The sequence below is a fragment of the Podarcis muralis genome, chromosome 3 (assembly GCF_964188315.1).
Source record: "Podarcis muralis chromosome 3, rPodMur119.hap1.1, whole genome shotgun sequence".
In the NCBI taxonomy this organism is placed as follows: Eukaryota; Metazoa; Chordata; class Lepidosauria; order Squamata; family Lacertidae; genus Podarcis; species Podarcis muralis.
Genome location: NC_135657.1, coordinates 109,005,484 through 109,019,093, shown reverse-complemented (window position 1 = coordinate 109,019,093; position 13,610 = coordinate 109,005,484). Strand labels below are relative to the sequence as shown.

At 43.3% G+C, this 13,610-nt stretch overlaps 1 protein-coding gene across 2 annotated transcripts in view; it reads left to right on the top strand.

The window, feature by feature from the left end:
* The window catches only part of PLCB1 (phospholipase C beta 1), a 468,615-nt gene that overhangs the window by 284,931 nt on the left and 170,074 nt on the right, over positions 1-13,610 (top strand). For both annotated transcript variants that reach the window (XM_028722210.2, XM_028722211.2), the window contains exons 5-7: positions 3,873-3,952; positions 9,271-9,324; positions 11,240-11,315. In XM_028722210.2, the coding sequence (XP_028578043.2) occupies positions 3,873-3,952; positions 9,271-9,324; positions 11,240-11,315 (210 nt within the window). The remainder of the gene's footprint in view (positions 1-3,872; positions 3,953-9,270; positions 9,325-11,239; positions 11,316-13,610) is intronic.

The following is a 13,610-nucleotide window of genomic DNA, read 5'->3' as shown; positions in this document are numbered from 1 at the left end:
ACAGTGAGATTACACAAGCACCCCCCACTCAGCTCTCTTAGTCTTAATTCCCCTCGTTTACTGACGCACGCACACCAAACCCAAAAGTCAAATGCTCTGTTGTTATCTTTTCATTCAGCAACCTAACAGCCCATGGATAGAAGCTGTTCTTTACCCTGTTGGTACGACTAATCATGCTTCTATATCTTCTGCCTGAGGGCAGGAGATCAAGAAAGTGCCGGCCAGGGTGTGAATCATCCCTGAGAATTTTCCTTACTCTCCTGAGGCAATGTTCTTCCGCTATTTCATCCAGTGGATTCACGGGACAGCCCATAATATCTTGTGCTGTATTTACCACCCTCTGTAGACACTTCCTATCAGATGATGTCAAACCAGCATACCACACCGTGATGCAGTATAAAAGGACACTTTCTATTGTGGACTGGTAGAAGGAGATCATCAGATGTTGATTGACATTGTTCTTCCGCAAGACTCTGAGGAGATGGAGTCTCTGTTGGGCTTTCTTAACCACCTGGGTTGTATTTATTTTCCAAGTAAGGTCCTCACTGAGATAAACTCCTAGGAATTTAAAGGAAGAGACTCTCTCCACACAGCCCTCCCGGATGTACAGCGAGGCTAGCTCTCCTCTCTTCCTCCAAAAGTCCAACACCATCTCCTTTGTCATGTTTAGCTGGTGATATACTACAATGTGGAAAACCAGATATTACCCAGCCCTAGTCCTGAGCCATGTAAGGCTTTATAGGGCAAAAGTGGCACTTCGAATTGGGCCTGGAAACTAATTGGCAGCCAGTGTACTTGGGCCAGGATTGGCATTATATGCTCAAACCATTTTGACTGGTGAACAACCTGGCTGCTGAATTCTGCACCAGACTGTCTTCAAAGGCAGCTGTATGTATAATGTACTTCAGTAATCTAACCTAGAGGTTACCAGAGCATAGGTGACAGAAGTTAGGCTACCCCTGTCCAGATAGGGCCATCAGCTGAAGCTGATGGAAGGCATTCCATGCTACTGAAGCCACTCGAACCTCAAGTGACAGGAAAGGATTCAGAAGTACCCCCAAGGTAAATACCTGTTCCTTCAGAGGGAGTGTTACCCTCTGAAGGAGTGGGTAAGCATAAGGGCAAACAGCCTTATTACAAGGTGCATGCTTTTCCAAACCAGGAATTCAATTCTGTGTTGATAAATAATGTGCAGAATGCCCGGGAAATTCTGACAGCTCTCCATTGTTAACACTGAATGTGCAGGTGTACTTAAATGAAAATAACTAAGGTTAAAGGAGGAGAGTGTACAGCAGCTGCCTGAAAATGAGAACTACAAAATAGAGCATCTGCAGCCCCTTCTTAAACTGTCACAAAGATCCTGCAATGAGATTTGAGTCATCCAACGTGTCCTGAAAGGGATGATTAAAAAGAAGAAGAGGGCAATGAAAGAAGAGTAGTTAAGCAGTATTTGGCCTGAAATGTGAAATATTGGTCAGGTTGGTGATGGGTTTTTTTGGCAGTACTGCAGTTTCAAAATGCATGGTTGACTGGAGAAAGGAGCTTCCATGACAAGGAGATTGAAAAGGAATTTACTTGGGTTGCCTTTTGAGCTTTGCTATAAATTAGGCTTTGATGCGGGTTTCAAGGCAGGGAATGACAAGCTGGCAAGATGATATTTGTGAGACGGGATGCAGGAGGAAGTGAAGAGGCATGAAAGATAACTGCAAGACTTCAAGGTTGGATGACAGAGAGATTTTCCAAACTGTCAGCAGAGGTGTGGGAATAGGGGTAAGAGGCAGAAGCAGAATATGTTACATGTGGAAAGGTGATCGGTCCAGTTCAACTGCGTCTCCCAGAGCGTGGGAACCTTTAATTTGATCATATGATCGCCTTTGCTTCAAAGGGATTTTTTACATGTGACTTTTTATGCCGCAGTCGCCAAGTTTAGTGAACTCTTGATTCTCCAAGGCAAAACCCTGTCTGTTCTGTTAATTCCAGGTTTTGAAAAATCCCCGATTAGTTAGTGTTGTTTCCCCCCGCTCTCCTAAGGGATACAAATTATCAAGTTACTGCTAAGCCCTGAACATGTTGCTTTCTTGTGCATGCAGCTTGGGGGTGGGGTCAAACATGTTTGTGCCATAAAATCAGTTCTTGAAATATATTTCTATCAGGCAAAGGGAGTAGCGGTTCTAAAAGGGAGCTCATTCCACTGCCTCCACATTCAGTATACGACAGGTGTATGCTTGCTTTAAAGGTAAAGGTAAAGGTACCCCTGCCCGTACAGGCCAGTCTTGACAGACTCTGGGGTTGTGCGCCCATCTCACTTAAGAGGCTGGGGGCCAGCGCTGTCCGGAGACACTTCCGGGTCACGTGGCCAGCGTGACAAAGCTGCATATGGTGAGCCAGCGCAGCACACGGAAACGCCGTTTACCTTTCCGCCAGTAAGCGGTCCCTATTTATCTACTTGCACCTGGGGGTGCTTTCGAACTGCTAGGTTGGCAGGCGCTGGGACCGAGCAACGGGAGCGCACCCCGCCGCAGGGATTCGAACCGCCTACCTTTCGATTGGCAAGCCCTAGGCGCTGAGGCTTTTACCCACAGCGCCACCCGTGTCCCTGTCAATGCTTGCTTTAGGTATGTTTAAAATCCATACTGAAATACATCTGGTTCATTCTGCAGAAAGAAGTTCTAATGGAAATAAGTGTGTTGTATTTTATGTACACAGTGGTACCTCAGGTTACATACGCTTCAGGTTGCAGATGCTTCAGGTTACAGACTTTGCTAACCCAGAAATAGTACCTCAGGTTAAGAACTTTGCTTCAGGATGAGAACAGAAATATTGCAGCAGCGGCATGGCAGCAGCGGGAGGCCCCATTAGCTAAAGTGGTGCTTCAGGTTAAGTACAGTTTCAGGTTAAGAACGGACCTCCAGAACGAATTAAGTTCTTAACCCGAGGTACCACTGTAAAGAAGTTATCATTTGGTTCATTCCAGAACATGTTTGACGGTAGTTTCAGCTTAGTTGTTTAGCAGAAAAATAATCATGTTGAAAGAGATCTAGCGCCCTGTAGTGACCAAGAGTTATGTATTAGGAAGTCCTCAATTAAGATGTTGTCTCTGCCATGGTCTCACAAGGTAGTCTTAGGCAAGCCTCCCTATACTGCTTCCATCTAGAATAATAGGATAATACTGAACCTTCCTTACAGTGTTGTTCCAAAGGTTCTATGATAATGTATGTGAAACATTCTGGACATACAAAAATACTGTATAAATACTAATTATGATTGTTGCTGAAACTTTGCTTTTCTGAGCCACAGCAGCGTCAACCAACATTACCTCCTCATCCATTCACATAATCTATAAGTAAATCTGTTTCTGTTGATGCCTGTTCTGAACACCTTTCTACTGGCCCGAGTGATTTTTATTATTGATTAATTGACTAACTTTCTATACCACCCTTCGTCCGAGGATCACAGGGCAGTTTTCAATATAAAAACACAAGGGCGCATGCTATAGTAACAAATAAAAACATTACCCCTGCATGCACAGTTCAAAAGGCTGTAGATTGTTTAAATAGCCAAGGATCTGGGAGAAGAGGAATGTTTTTTGCCTGGGGGCTAAAGGGATGTAACGAAGGCACCAGGTGAGCCTCCCCAAGGACAGCATCCTGCAATTTTTCACATTGAAAAGGGGTTTGGCTATCAGGTGTGTATGCCCTATTGTCAGTTTTCTTGGAACTCAAGTCCTGATGGATTGCTCCTCTGTCCTGTGCTTGCTATTGTAAACAGCCTCGTGATCTTTGGATGAAGGGGGGGGGGGTAGAAATTCAATTTGCAAATTAAAAAATAGAAATAAATTGAACGTAAGTGGCAATTCTTTTCTGTCTGTTTAGGAATGGTCGGAGGAAATCTTCAGTCTGGCGTCAAACCTGCTGGCACAGAACATGTCAAGGGAAGCTTTTCTGGAAAAAGCGTAAGTGACAAAGCACTGAGCTGTGGAGGATGTTTCTACTCTTCGTTGTGTGTCAGCTTCCTTTTTCTTTGTGAGAATGATTGCTACCAATTGTTTTCTGCAATCGCAGGCAGCTGCTTCTATAAACATTCCTTTTCCTCTTTCCCACTGGCCCAGTTCTCTCCCAGGTGATAAACATGTTATCCCTGTACCACTTCAGATAGCTAGTGGAGCTCGCATGATGGAACGTTCTTCTGTGTGAAAATCATCCTCATCGTGATCATCCCTGTCATCTAAAAAGCTAGCATATTAGGGAGAAAGGTGCTGGTCTGTCTTTCCCCCGACACTCAAGGTTGTTGTTTTTTTAAATATGCAAAACTTTTTAAAAAACATTTTAGCATGATGGGGTATCCAATGAGTCCCAGTTTGCAGTCTGGAGTGGAGCAACCAAACATAGCTCTGCTGTCTCAGCTAGAGGTGGGCCCCTGAAGCTGAAAAACAAGACAAGAATTTTTTATTTGAACCCTTTCTAGATAGCGCTAAGAAAAAAGAGACTGCCATGGCTTTATTTTGGTTTAAATTGGCACTTGTTTCCTGTCAATGACTCCACCAAGTTTGTGGTGCTCAACTGTGTTTGGACATGCTTTGTTGAGGATTGCATCAGAGTAACGCAGCAACCATTTTGTGGAGATCTGCAAGCCAACGTTACTGTATTTGCATTTAAACAGGTTATATATTTTCCATCCACGACTAAACTGAGCTTTCTGTTTCATGCCAGGTGCTAACGTAATTTCATGAAAGCAAATTACTTTCTTTTCAGGGTGTATCGGTGAATAAATTAGCAAGGGCTTTGTGGGGTGAGAAGAAAGCCTCTTGGCCCCATTTTAGGTGTTCTTCCATTCAAGTGTCGGCACAAAATGCTCTTTGGCTTTTATTTTCAACAGAATGGTCGCATGCACAAAGAGCAACAAGCCTCAGGTTGATGCTCTCATCTTTCTCTCCTCCAGCACAGCTGTGAGGAAGGAATTTGAACCATTTATTTCTATTTTCAGCTAACCACAGTTACTTGTTGCCCGAATCTGGATAAATGGTGGTTAGTCTTTAATGATGGGTTCGGAAAACAAGCTAGCTTCAAACTCTAGTTAACAATCCTGGCTGGTTTCTCTTAACCATAGGTGAGCACAAGGTAGATCAGGATCTGCTGGTAGATATCTGGGAGATTTGCAGTAGATCAGCAACAGTTTTCTGACATCCAATTATCCATTGCAACAGCAAATGGACTTTTCCCACCTACACGGTGGAAGTGAAGAAAGCTACCCAGGAGGGGACTTTTGTGCTAAAACATTGTGAATTGAGTTCAAATCTTGTATTGAAAGCTAATTCCTAGGCTCAAAATGTGATCACAGGCACCTTGTTCTTTGATTCTGGTTCTTTTGGCAAAAAAGGGGAGGACCTTCAGGAATATAGTTTGGAGTAACACGAAAAGAAAAAAAGAAATGGAGCTGAAGAGGAAAACAATCAAGCATTTGGTACAGTTGACTGACTATTAAACTAAGTTTAAAATATGAAGTAATACAAAATTGTCACCTCAATAGAACCAATTAATAATTATTAAAGGTCACAAGTTAGGAACAAACCATCACAGCAGGGCTGAGAGATACGACAACATGCAGATATATTCATGTATGGAAATAGATTTATTAGACCTCTCAAGGAAGATACTCAAAAGGGTCTCTAAGGATCAACCAGCAAGCTGCCTCATAAGAGGATTTCTTGTGTGTTTTCTAAGTCCTTGATAAAAATCAACAATAGAAGAACACATGAGAGTGTGTTTCCAGCAAGAACGGAACCTATCTTTTCACAGACCTACCTTCTAAAATCTTGGTTGGTAAAATGATAAAACGTGCCAGCAAAACTGCTTTTTCATACTTAGGTGTTGTCAGGAAATGTATATATGGGATACAGTTCTGAGCGGTAAGTCAGGGCTAGTGACAAAGGTGTACAGGTAGTTCTCACCTGAGAACCCAGTTCTTAATGTTACAAGGTTCTTATAATGGTCAGCATGGATGGAAGTGGCCTGTGCTATAGAATTCAAATCTGGCAGTCACAACAGCATGAATGACAGGGACCAGATCTCTATGCAGATAAATTTTCGTGTGTGCAGGCAATGTGGTAGACTTAAGAGTCATTGCAGTCTTCCTGCTGCGTGCAGAAGGCACATCCTAAGACCTTGGCACTGCCATCTGGTGCTATAAAAGAGATGCAGACTGACATTTTCACTGTGCTATCTATTATTAGTTAAACAATAAAGCGATACAAGATTTCCACTTCCCCTTCTTAATGGCCCATGTGCTTTTGCTCAGTGGAGGAAAACTGTAAATCTATTTATCTGACGTTTGTAGGTGCAATGTGTTGATTCAGAGTGCTTTGGAACAAAAGTACAAAGGGTGTTGATGAGAATATCCTGGGACAAAAATAGTAGTGCTTTCCCCCCTCCACCTTAAAAGGAAATGCCTAAATAAATCCAAGTTTATCCAAAGCCATAATGCTGATTTTTGTTGTGCTCAGAGAAGGGCTGAATTATATTGAAAACTAGCAGTTAAACTACATGTTACACACGATTATATTATATTGATGCCTTAACTGTGAGGTGGGCAGAAGCTGAAAGGAAGTCAACAGAGAAAAGTGTGTGTGTGTTTTAACCCTTTCTCTGCCCACGTTTTGTGCCAAATCCACCACCAGGTTCCAAATGCTTACTTCTCATAGTGCAGATAATGCTTTGTGAAAAATCTACTGGACTACGAGAGCGTTTGCAAAACAAAGAGCAGAAGAGGTGGCGATCGAGCCTATATCTCCACTAGGAAAATCTAGGTGTCCCTGTTGCTAAGTGTCTGTCAAACTGCTTGATGGTTTGACTTGGATTAGTCGCAGCATTCACTGCTCAAAAAAAGGACAAGTTTTATTTGGTCGCTGACCCACTCTCTCCAGTCTGCATATGATGTGTAAGGGAGTTTTGTTCTCCCTGGAGCTTGAGGTTAGGGACTTCACATCCAGTAAGGATGCACAGCTTCTAATCCTGTTTGCACCACTGGCTGATTGTCCCCCTCTTTTCCCCACTCCTAAACCAGCCTGGACTGAGAGGTAGTCAAGTGCAAAAAAACATATTGGCCCCTTCTTATCCCCAACGTTCCTCCAAACCATGGCAGCTTGCCTTAGTGCATGATGGAAAGTGTTAGGAACAGGCTGTTATATAGATTCTCCATAGAGCAAGTATCCCAAGTCAGGCCCCTGGTCCATGCAGTTCAGGATTGTATACACAGACCAGAAGTAGCTGTCCAGGATTTCAGGCAGGGGTCTCCCCCAGCCCTCCCTGGAGAAGCCCAGGATTGATCCTGGGACCTTTGGCATGCAAAGTTCTATCACGGAGCCACTAATTCTTCCTGAAGATGTTGGCCTCTTTTGTCCAGAGCCGGTCCACCCATGAGGCAACAGCCTCGGGCAGCAGTATCTACAGAGGCAGCAGATCCAGCCTCCCAAGTAATGCATCACCTGCTGTTGCTGCTGCCACTACCTCCCCAGCAGCCCCCCACCCACCCACCCAATGCTGCCTCTATAGCAGCCTCTCGGCGAATAGGATGCACTGCTGGTCTCCTCCCATCCCTAGGGAGGAAATGGTGATGGCTTCCCTCTGGGGTCTCCTGGGGTCTGCACCCACCTGGTATGATTCAGAGCGGCCCCCTTTCCCTCCTTTGATTCCCACTTCAACCGTCAGGTTAGGTTGATTTGACCCGTCCCCCTTGTTCTCCCATTGTAGTTCTTTCTTTCCCCCTTGTTCCAGATGTGGCTCTTTCACTCCACGGTGTGGGGCATTTTGTGGTTTGCCTCAGGTGCCAAAATCTCTTGGACTGGCCCTGCTTCTGTCTTAGGAATTGGAGGTGACATTAACACCACATATATAGTCTTGCTCTGGAGGTCGAATACACACAATCAAAAGGCTTAGATGATAAGCCATTAATGGGGATATCTCACGTGCAAAAGGCATATAGCCGCAGCAGCTGGTCACATGGGACCCTTGTGATAATGAAGTGTTGGCAACGTCTTGCATTCCAGGAAGCATGTGTGTGCTTAATGCTTGCCTACAGCTCTCCATCATTCTGTGCCCAAACTATACAGTCCACATAGGTGTTATATGAGATGCATATTGGAACTACTTACCACTGATGAACTACTTACCATCTTAAAAAACAGAGACATCACCTTGCTGACAAAGGTCCATATAGTAAAAGCTATGGTTTTTCCAGTAGTGATGTATGGAAGTGAGAGCTGGACCATAAAGAAGGCTGATCACCAAAGAATTGATGCTTTTGAATTATGGTGCTGGAGGAGACTCTTGAGACTCCCATTTACTGCAAGAAGATCAAACCTATCCATTCTGAAGGAAATCAGCCCTGAGTGCTCACTGGAAGCACAGATCGTGAAGCTGAGGCTCCAATACTTTGGCCACCTCATGAGAAGAGAAGACTCCCTGGAAAAGATGTTGGGAAAAGATTGAGGGCACAAGGAGAAGGGGATGACAGAGGACGAGATGGTGGATAGTGTTCTCGAAGCTACCAGCATGAGTTTGACCAAACTGCGGGAGGCAGTGGAAGACAGGAGTGCCTGGCATGCTCTGGTCCATGGGGTCACGAAGAGTAAACGACTAAACAACAACAACAACACCACTGATGACCAAACTATGAGAGTGGGAGCTAATGGCATGGATCTTTCCCAAGAATCTGTATGCGTGCGCGCGCGCACACACACACCACAATACCAATTCCCATATGGTTGGCCCCTGCCAACTGCATTCTTCCAGCTGCATGGGAGTGGATCACAGATAAGTAGCTCCGATGCGACTGAGAAAATGAGCCACCAGCTGGTGATTCACTCCAGCAAAATTTTGCCACAGAAAGCTAGAAGACCTGCAAAGCGTTCATCCTCATGCCCCATTCTGAGCCATTGGTCTTAAATGTGCTCTGTGTATAATTTCAAAAAATACAATAAGACAAGTTCTTCTTGGCAAAGGTCCATCTTTGATTTAGCTTCCTCAAGGGACTTTAGATCACTCTCAAAATCTGTACTTAGAGATGTCGTTGTAAATAAAGATAAACTTGCTTGAGGTTTCAAGACATTAAGCTTTTCTTGGAAATAGAAAGGCTTGGGAGATTATATTTTTCTTCTACAAAAGAACAAAGTTCAGGGTTATTTTGTGGTCAGCGCTGTGGAAAACAAAGCAGAGTTCTACTTCTGTGGTTGTAATGATTTATATATATATATAAGCACTTTTTCTTTCTTTCTAGATACACCAAACTTAAATTGCAAGTCACTACGGAGGGTCGGATCCCTTTGAAGAAGTAAGTTGTGCTCTCTTACAGAGTGCCTCCTTTTGTAGAAGCTTTTTATCCCATTATATTTGATAGACTGGCTTGATCTTATTACCTTGTGTGGCATTTAAAAACAGAAGCAAGCTATGATAATTCATTCTACAGTGCCATCACTCTGATACAGATCTTCTTGTTGCCGTGGTTAATCTAGCATATCAGGAAGAAGGCTAAGCTTCTGCCTGTCAGGAAAATGTTTGCATGGAGACATGTTCAGTCGTGTCAGCCACCTGTAGTCTGAAGGGGTAAAGCCCAGGCACAGTTTGATCACCTCCAGGAATGAAAGTCTCTGATTCAGGGGTTAACTATCTGTTAAGGCTAGGAATGGAAAGGTGTTCAGGGTTACTTTTGCATCCTATAAAGTGGTACCTTGGTTTGCAGATGTCTTGGTTTGCATACATTTTGGATTACAAACACATCAAACCCGGAAGTGTGTGTCCCGGTTTGCAACCTTTTTTTATTATTATTACAATCCATTAATTTTGGATTATGAACAAAAAAAATTGGAGGCCCCATTAGCGAAAGCGCGCCTTGGGCTACAACCTGTTTGGGTTTACAAATGGACCTCTGGAACAGATTATGGTTGTAAATCAAGGTACCACTGAATATGAATTTTGTTGGATCATTGCCAGCCTAATAATTCCCTAGGTTTGCATCCAAGTGGCTGATAAAAGTTTGCAACAACACAGTATGCTCTACAAACATTACTGGAGATGTGGCATGAGATGTGTTCTCTAGCTCAACACCATTTTTCTGGGAGGACATAAGTGCTGATCTGAATGTGCCGGAAGTTCTTGGGTGAACATGCTCCAAGTGCCTCTTCCATCATCATTATTGTCGTCGTCATCAATACATTTCTACCCCATCCTTCCTCCCAAGGGGCCCCAGGGTGATGAACATTTATTGTGTGTTACATGTACAAAGCTAGGGGTTTTTTTAAGATGTGTGCACATCTAAAATTGTAAGGTCTGAATCTGACATAAAGGTGCTTAGCGCTACAGATTCATACCAGAGAGCTGAAGTTGTCTGAGGCACCCTGTCAAACATATCCTTGATGGCCAACTTGGGGCTGTGTTTAAATTGGTCCTAAATTACTTGACAGAGAAGAGGCTTGTGGAATTCGCCATGATATTCAATCAGAAATCCACATGCCGCTGAGCAGATTGTATTGAGGGAAGCCTCAGCAATTAGGCTGTTTTACATGGGAGAAGGCAGCTCTTCAACCTTCCTGAAACCAGACCACCATCATCATCATTAAAAATTTCTATTCCACTTTTCATCTGAAGATCACAGAGCAGTTTAAAATATAAAAACACAAAAAACCCACAATAACAAACAAAAACACTCCACACACAAAGTTTAAAAGGCCATAGATTGTTCTTATTATTAATATTATCCAACACAGGCCCATTAAAATGAAATTGATCAAGTCTGTGCTGCAGTAATGATAGTCTCTAATTCTTTTGGGTGTTATGTATCTGAAAGTCCCTTTGTTTTTACCTGTTTTTACAACAACAACAACAACAACAACAACGAGGGGTAGTTTTGGAGCATTGGTGAGAAAACACTCAAATGTCCCTGATTGTGTTGGATTCATTATTCTGAAACCAACTTCTCCAAAAGTCGGAGTTTGGTCTCAGACTTCTTTTCAAAGGTAATATAGATAAACAAAAACTAAAAAGGGGTGAAATGTTTCAATCGGAATTTCAGTCCCGTGCCTTAAATTTACCTGAAAGACATCTCTTTCAAGATGCAAACTTACAGGTATTAAATATATCCTTTATTAGGCATTTCAGCTGATGTTAGAGCTTTATAGGGCAATATTCAGGACTGGGGGTGGGCAGGTAGTGAAGATCTTTACTCCTTTTGTTTCTTTTCTACTTTGCAGCATTTATCGCTTGTTCTCCTCAGACAGAAAGCGCGTTGAGACTGCACTGGAAGCCTGTAGTCTTCCGTCTGCCAGGGTAAGCAATAAAACCTCCCCAGTCCTGATATATGAAGTGTTGGCTTGTTCTCCACTGTTGTGCCATCTGACCAATCTGCTGTCAGATTTAGCACTGACTTTTCAAATGTCAGCTGGCTTGTATTTGGGCCCCTTGGTACATGACGGCCACTCCAGCGTTCAGAAATGACTTGGCAGATCTTTCCCTTCCTCTGTGTGTCCAGCTCATATGCTCTTGCTAGATACTGGCTGCCATTACACTGAACAATCTTAGGTTACAAAAGATGTCAAAACATTGGCAGGAGATTTAGATATCCCAGGGAAATGTATTCAGCGAGCTTGAATATCATGTCATGTGCCTAAACAAGACGGGAAGTCCTCCTTTTTGAAGCTTCCACAAAGCAGCTGAAAAGACTTCTTCTGTTGAGTCACAAGAGGGAGTTGCTACAGCTGTGCAATCCTAAACGTGCTCACTCAAAAGACTTTCTGTTTTCAATGGGACATGCTCCCATAAGCAAACTTAGGTTGATGCAAAATGAGAAGTATGAATATGTATCTGAATATTCTCCTTTGAATTTACTTCGTAGCTGGAAAACGTGGAGAAAAGAACATTTTATTTTTTTTAGCTTGGTGTAAAGCACCACATGTTTCAGTACAAAAATGTTATGTTCTTCAGGGAAGCCTTTTCATTTAAATTGGATATATTTTGCTGGTGCAGAGCCAGCTTGCCCTGAAGCTGCATCCCACTCAGGAAAGGAAAATATACATATCAAGCAACAAGAGGCACTCTCTTGAATATTAGCAAGTTTCCGCAATGTTGACATTCAGAGCATTTTTGAAACATTGCCAAGTGATTTTGAAACAACAGAAATCCAGTTAGCTATCCATAGACTCATTAGACCCTTTGGTGTAAAAGTGGTCAGGCAAATGAAAATCAGTGATGTGGGCATTGCAGTCATTGGGCTTACATGTCTTAATTTCTGGGTCAGAACATGGAGTCAGGGGTTGCAGGTGTGCCAGAAAGGGGAGTCATTGCACCTGAATTCTTAAAAGAACCACCCAGACCATCAATGCCTCTACAGGTACAGTCTCCTGAATCTGATGGACCACATGCCTCTCACCACACATCCCTGGTTCAGCACTGCAGGAAGTGCAGCAGGAGGAAGGCTATGGGATGCAGGAAGAGTGTGCATCCCTAGACCAGAGGGCTGGCCTTGGAGTTCTCTACAGGGAAGTGAAGGATGGAGGAGATAGTCTTGAGAAGGCCATGAAGACCTTTGTGGGGCCAATTACATCAACAACATTTTGGGCTGGGATGTTCAGTTTTATCCTGGGTATCATGGGAATCAAGTTTTATATTTTTGCATGCCACTTCAATCTCTGAGTGCTGCGCTATTTGTGGGGTTCCAGGAGCTTACCCAGGGTTCGTGTTTTCTTCGGAATGAGGCACAGTGGAGACAGTGGTGTCTTTATGATATATGGTTTATTTACACATATATACAAACTGAGCCTACAATGCAGGGGTTCACAGTATTAATGCTACAAGAAGGTCTTGCTTCTCCCATAGCTACAGCCTTGAATTCCAACAGAAATCAGGCATCACTCTTTCTCTCTGAAGCTTCAGCTTGCTTCTTATCCACTTCTAGTTTCTAGCTTACATCACTCAACTCTCAACTCTAGGCTTGAAGGAGGAAGCCTACCCATTTGCTACCTTGCACAGAGCCCCTTCCTTTCTTCCCTTAGTGGCCCATCACCCAAGCTATCAGCTCATCAAGAAACTAGCCTGACTATTGCAAGAATTAGAAAAGGGCCCAAGCATTACAGCCTAACCACACACACACAAAACCCCCTCATAACAATTTCATAGGTAGAGTGTGCTTTACTTTCTGAGTTGCAGGGGATTGAAGTGGTTTTATCTTGTTTTATACTTTATCATGTTATTATCATAATTCTAGAGTGACTCAAATATAGTAGCCTTCTGGAGAGCCACTGATAGAGAGTTCCAGATCTGTGGGGCCAACACAGAGAAAGCTTGGCCTTGCCAACTTTCCATCCCTCGCGACCATCTTCTGGATAGGAAGGAACTAGGAAGCATGGGCAAAAAGGCAGCAGGGAGTAAACTCCCTGCCAACATAAGTCTCTTTGTACAGATGGTGACTGCTAAACGGGGAGGGGCAGCAACATGGCTTTATGAAACTCACAGAGCAATTGAGCAATTTGTTGGATTAATCCTGCAGAATGTAAGTTCAGCAGATCTCATGTGTTTGTTTTAGGTTTTTTTTTAAATTGTAAAGTGCCTTTGGGTGCCTTGGCAGAC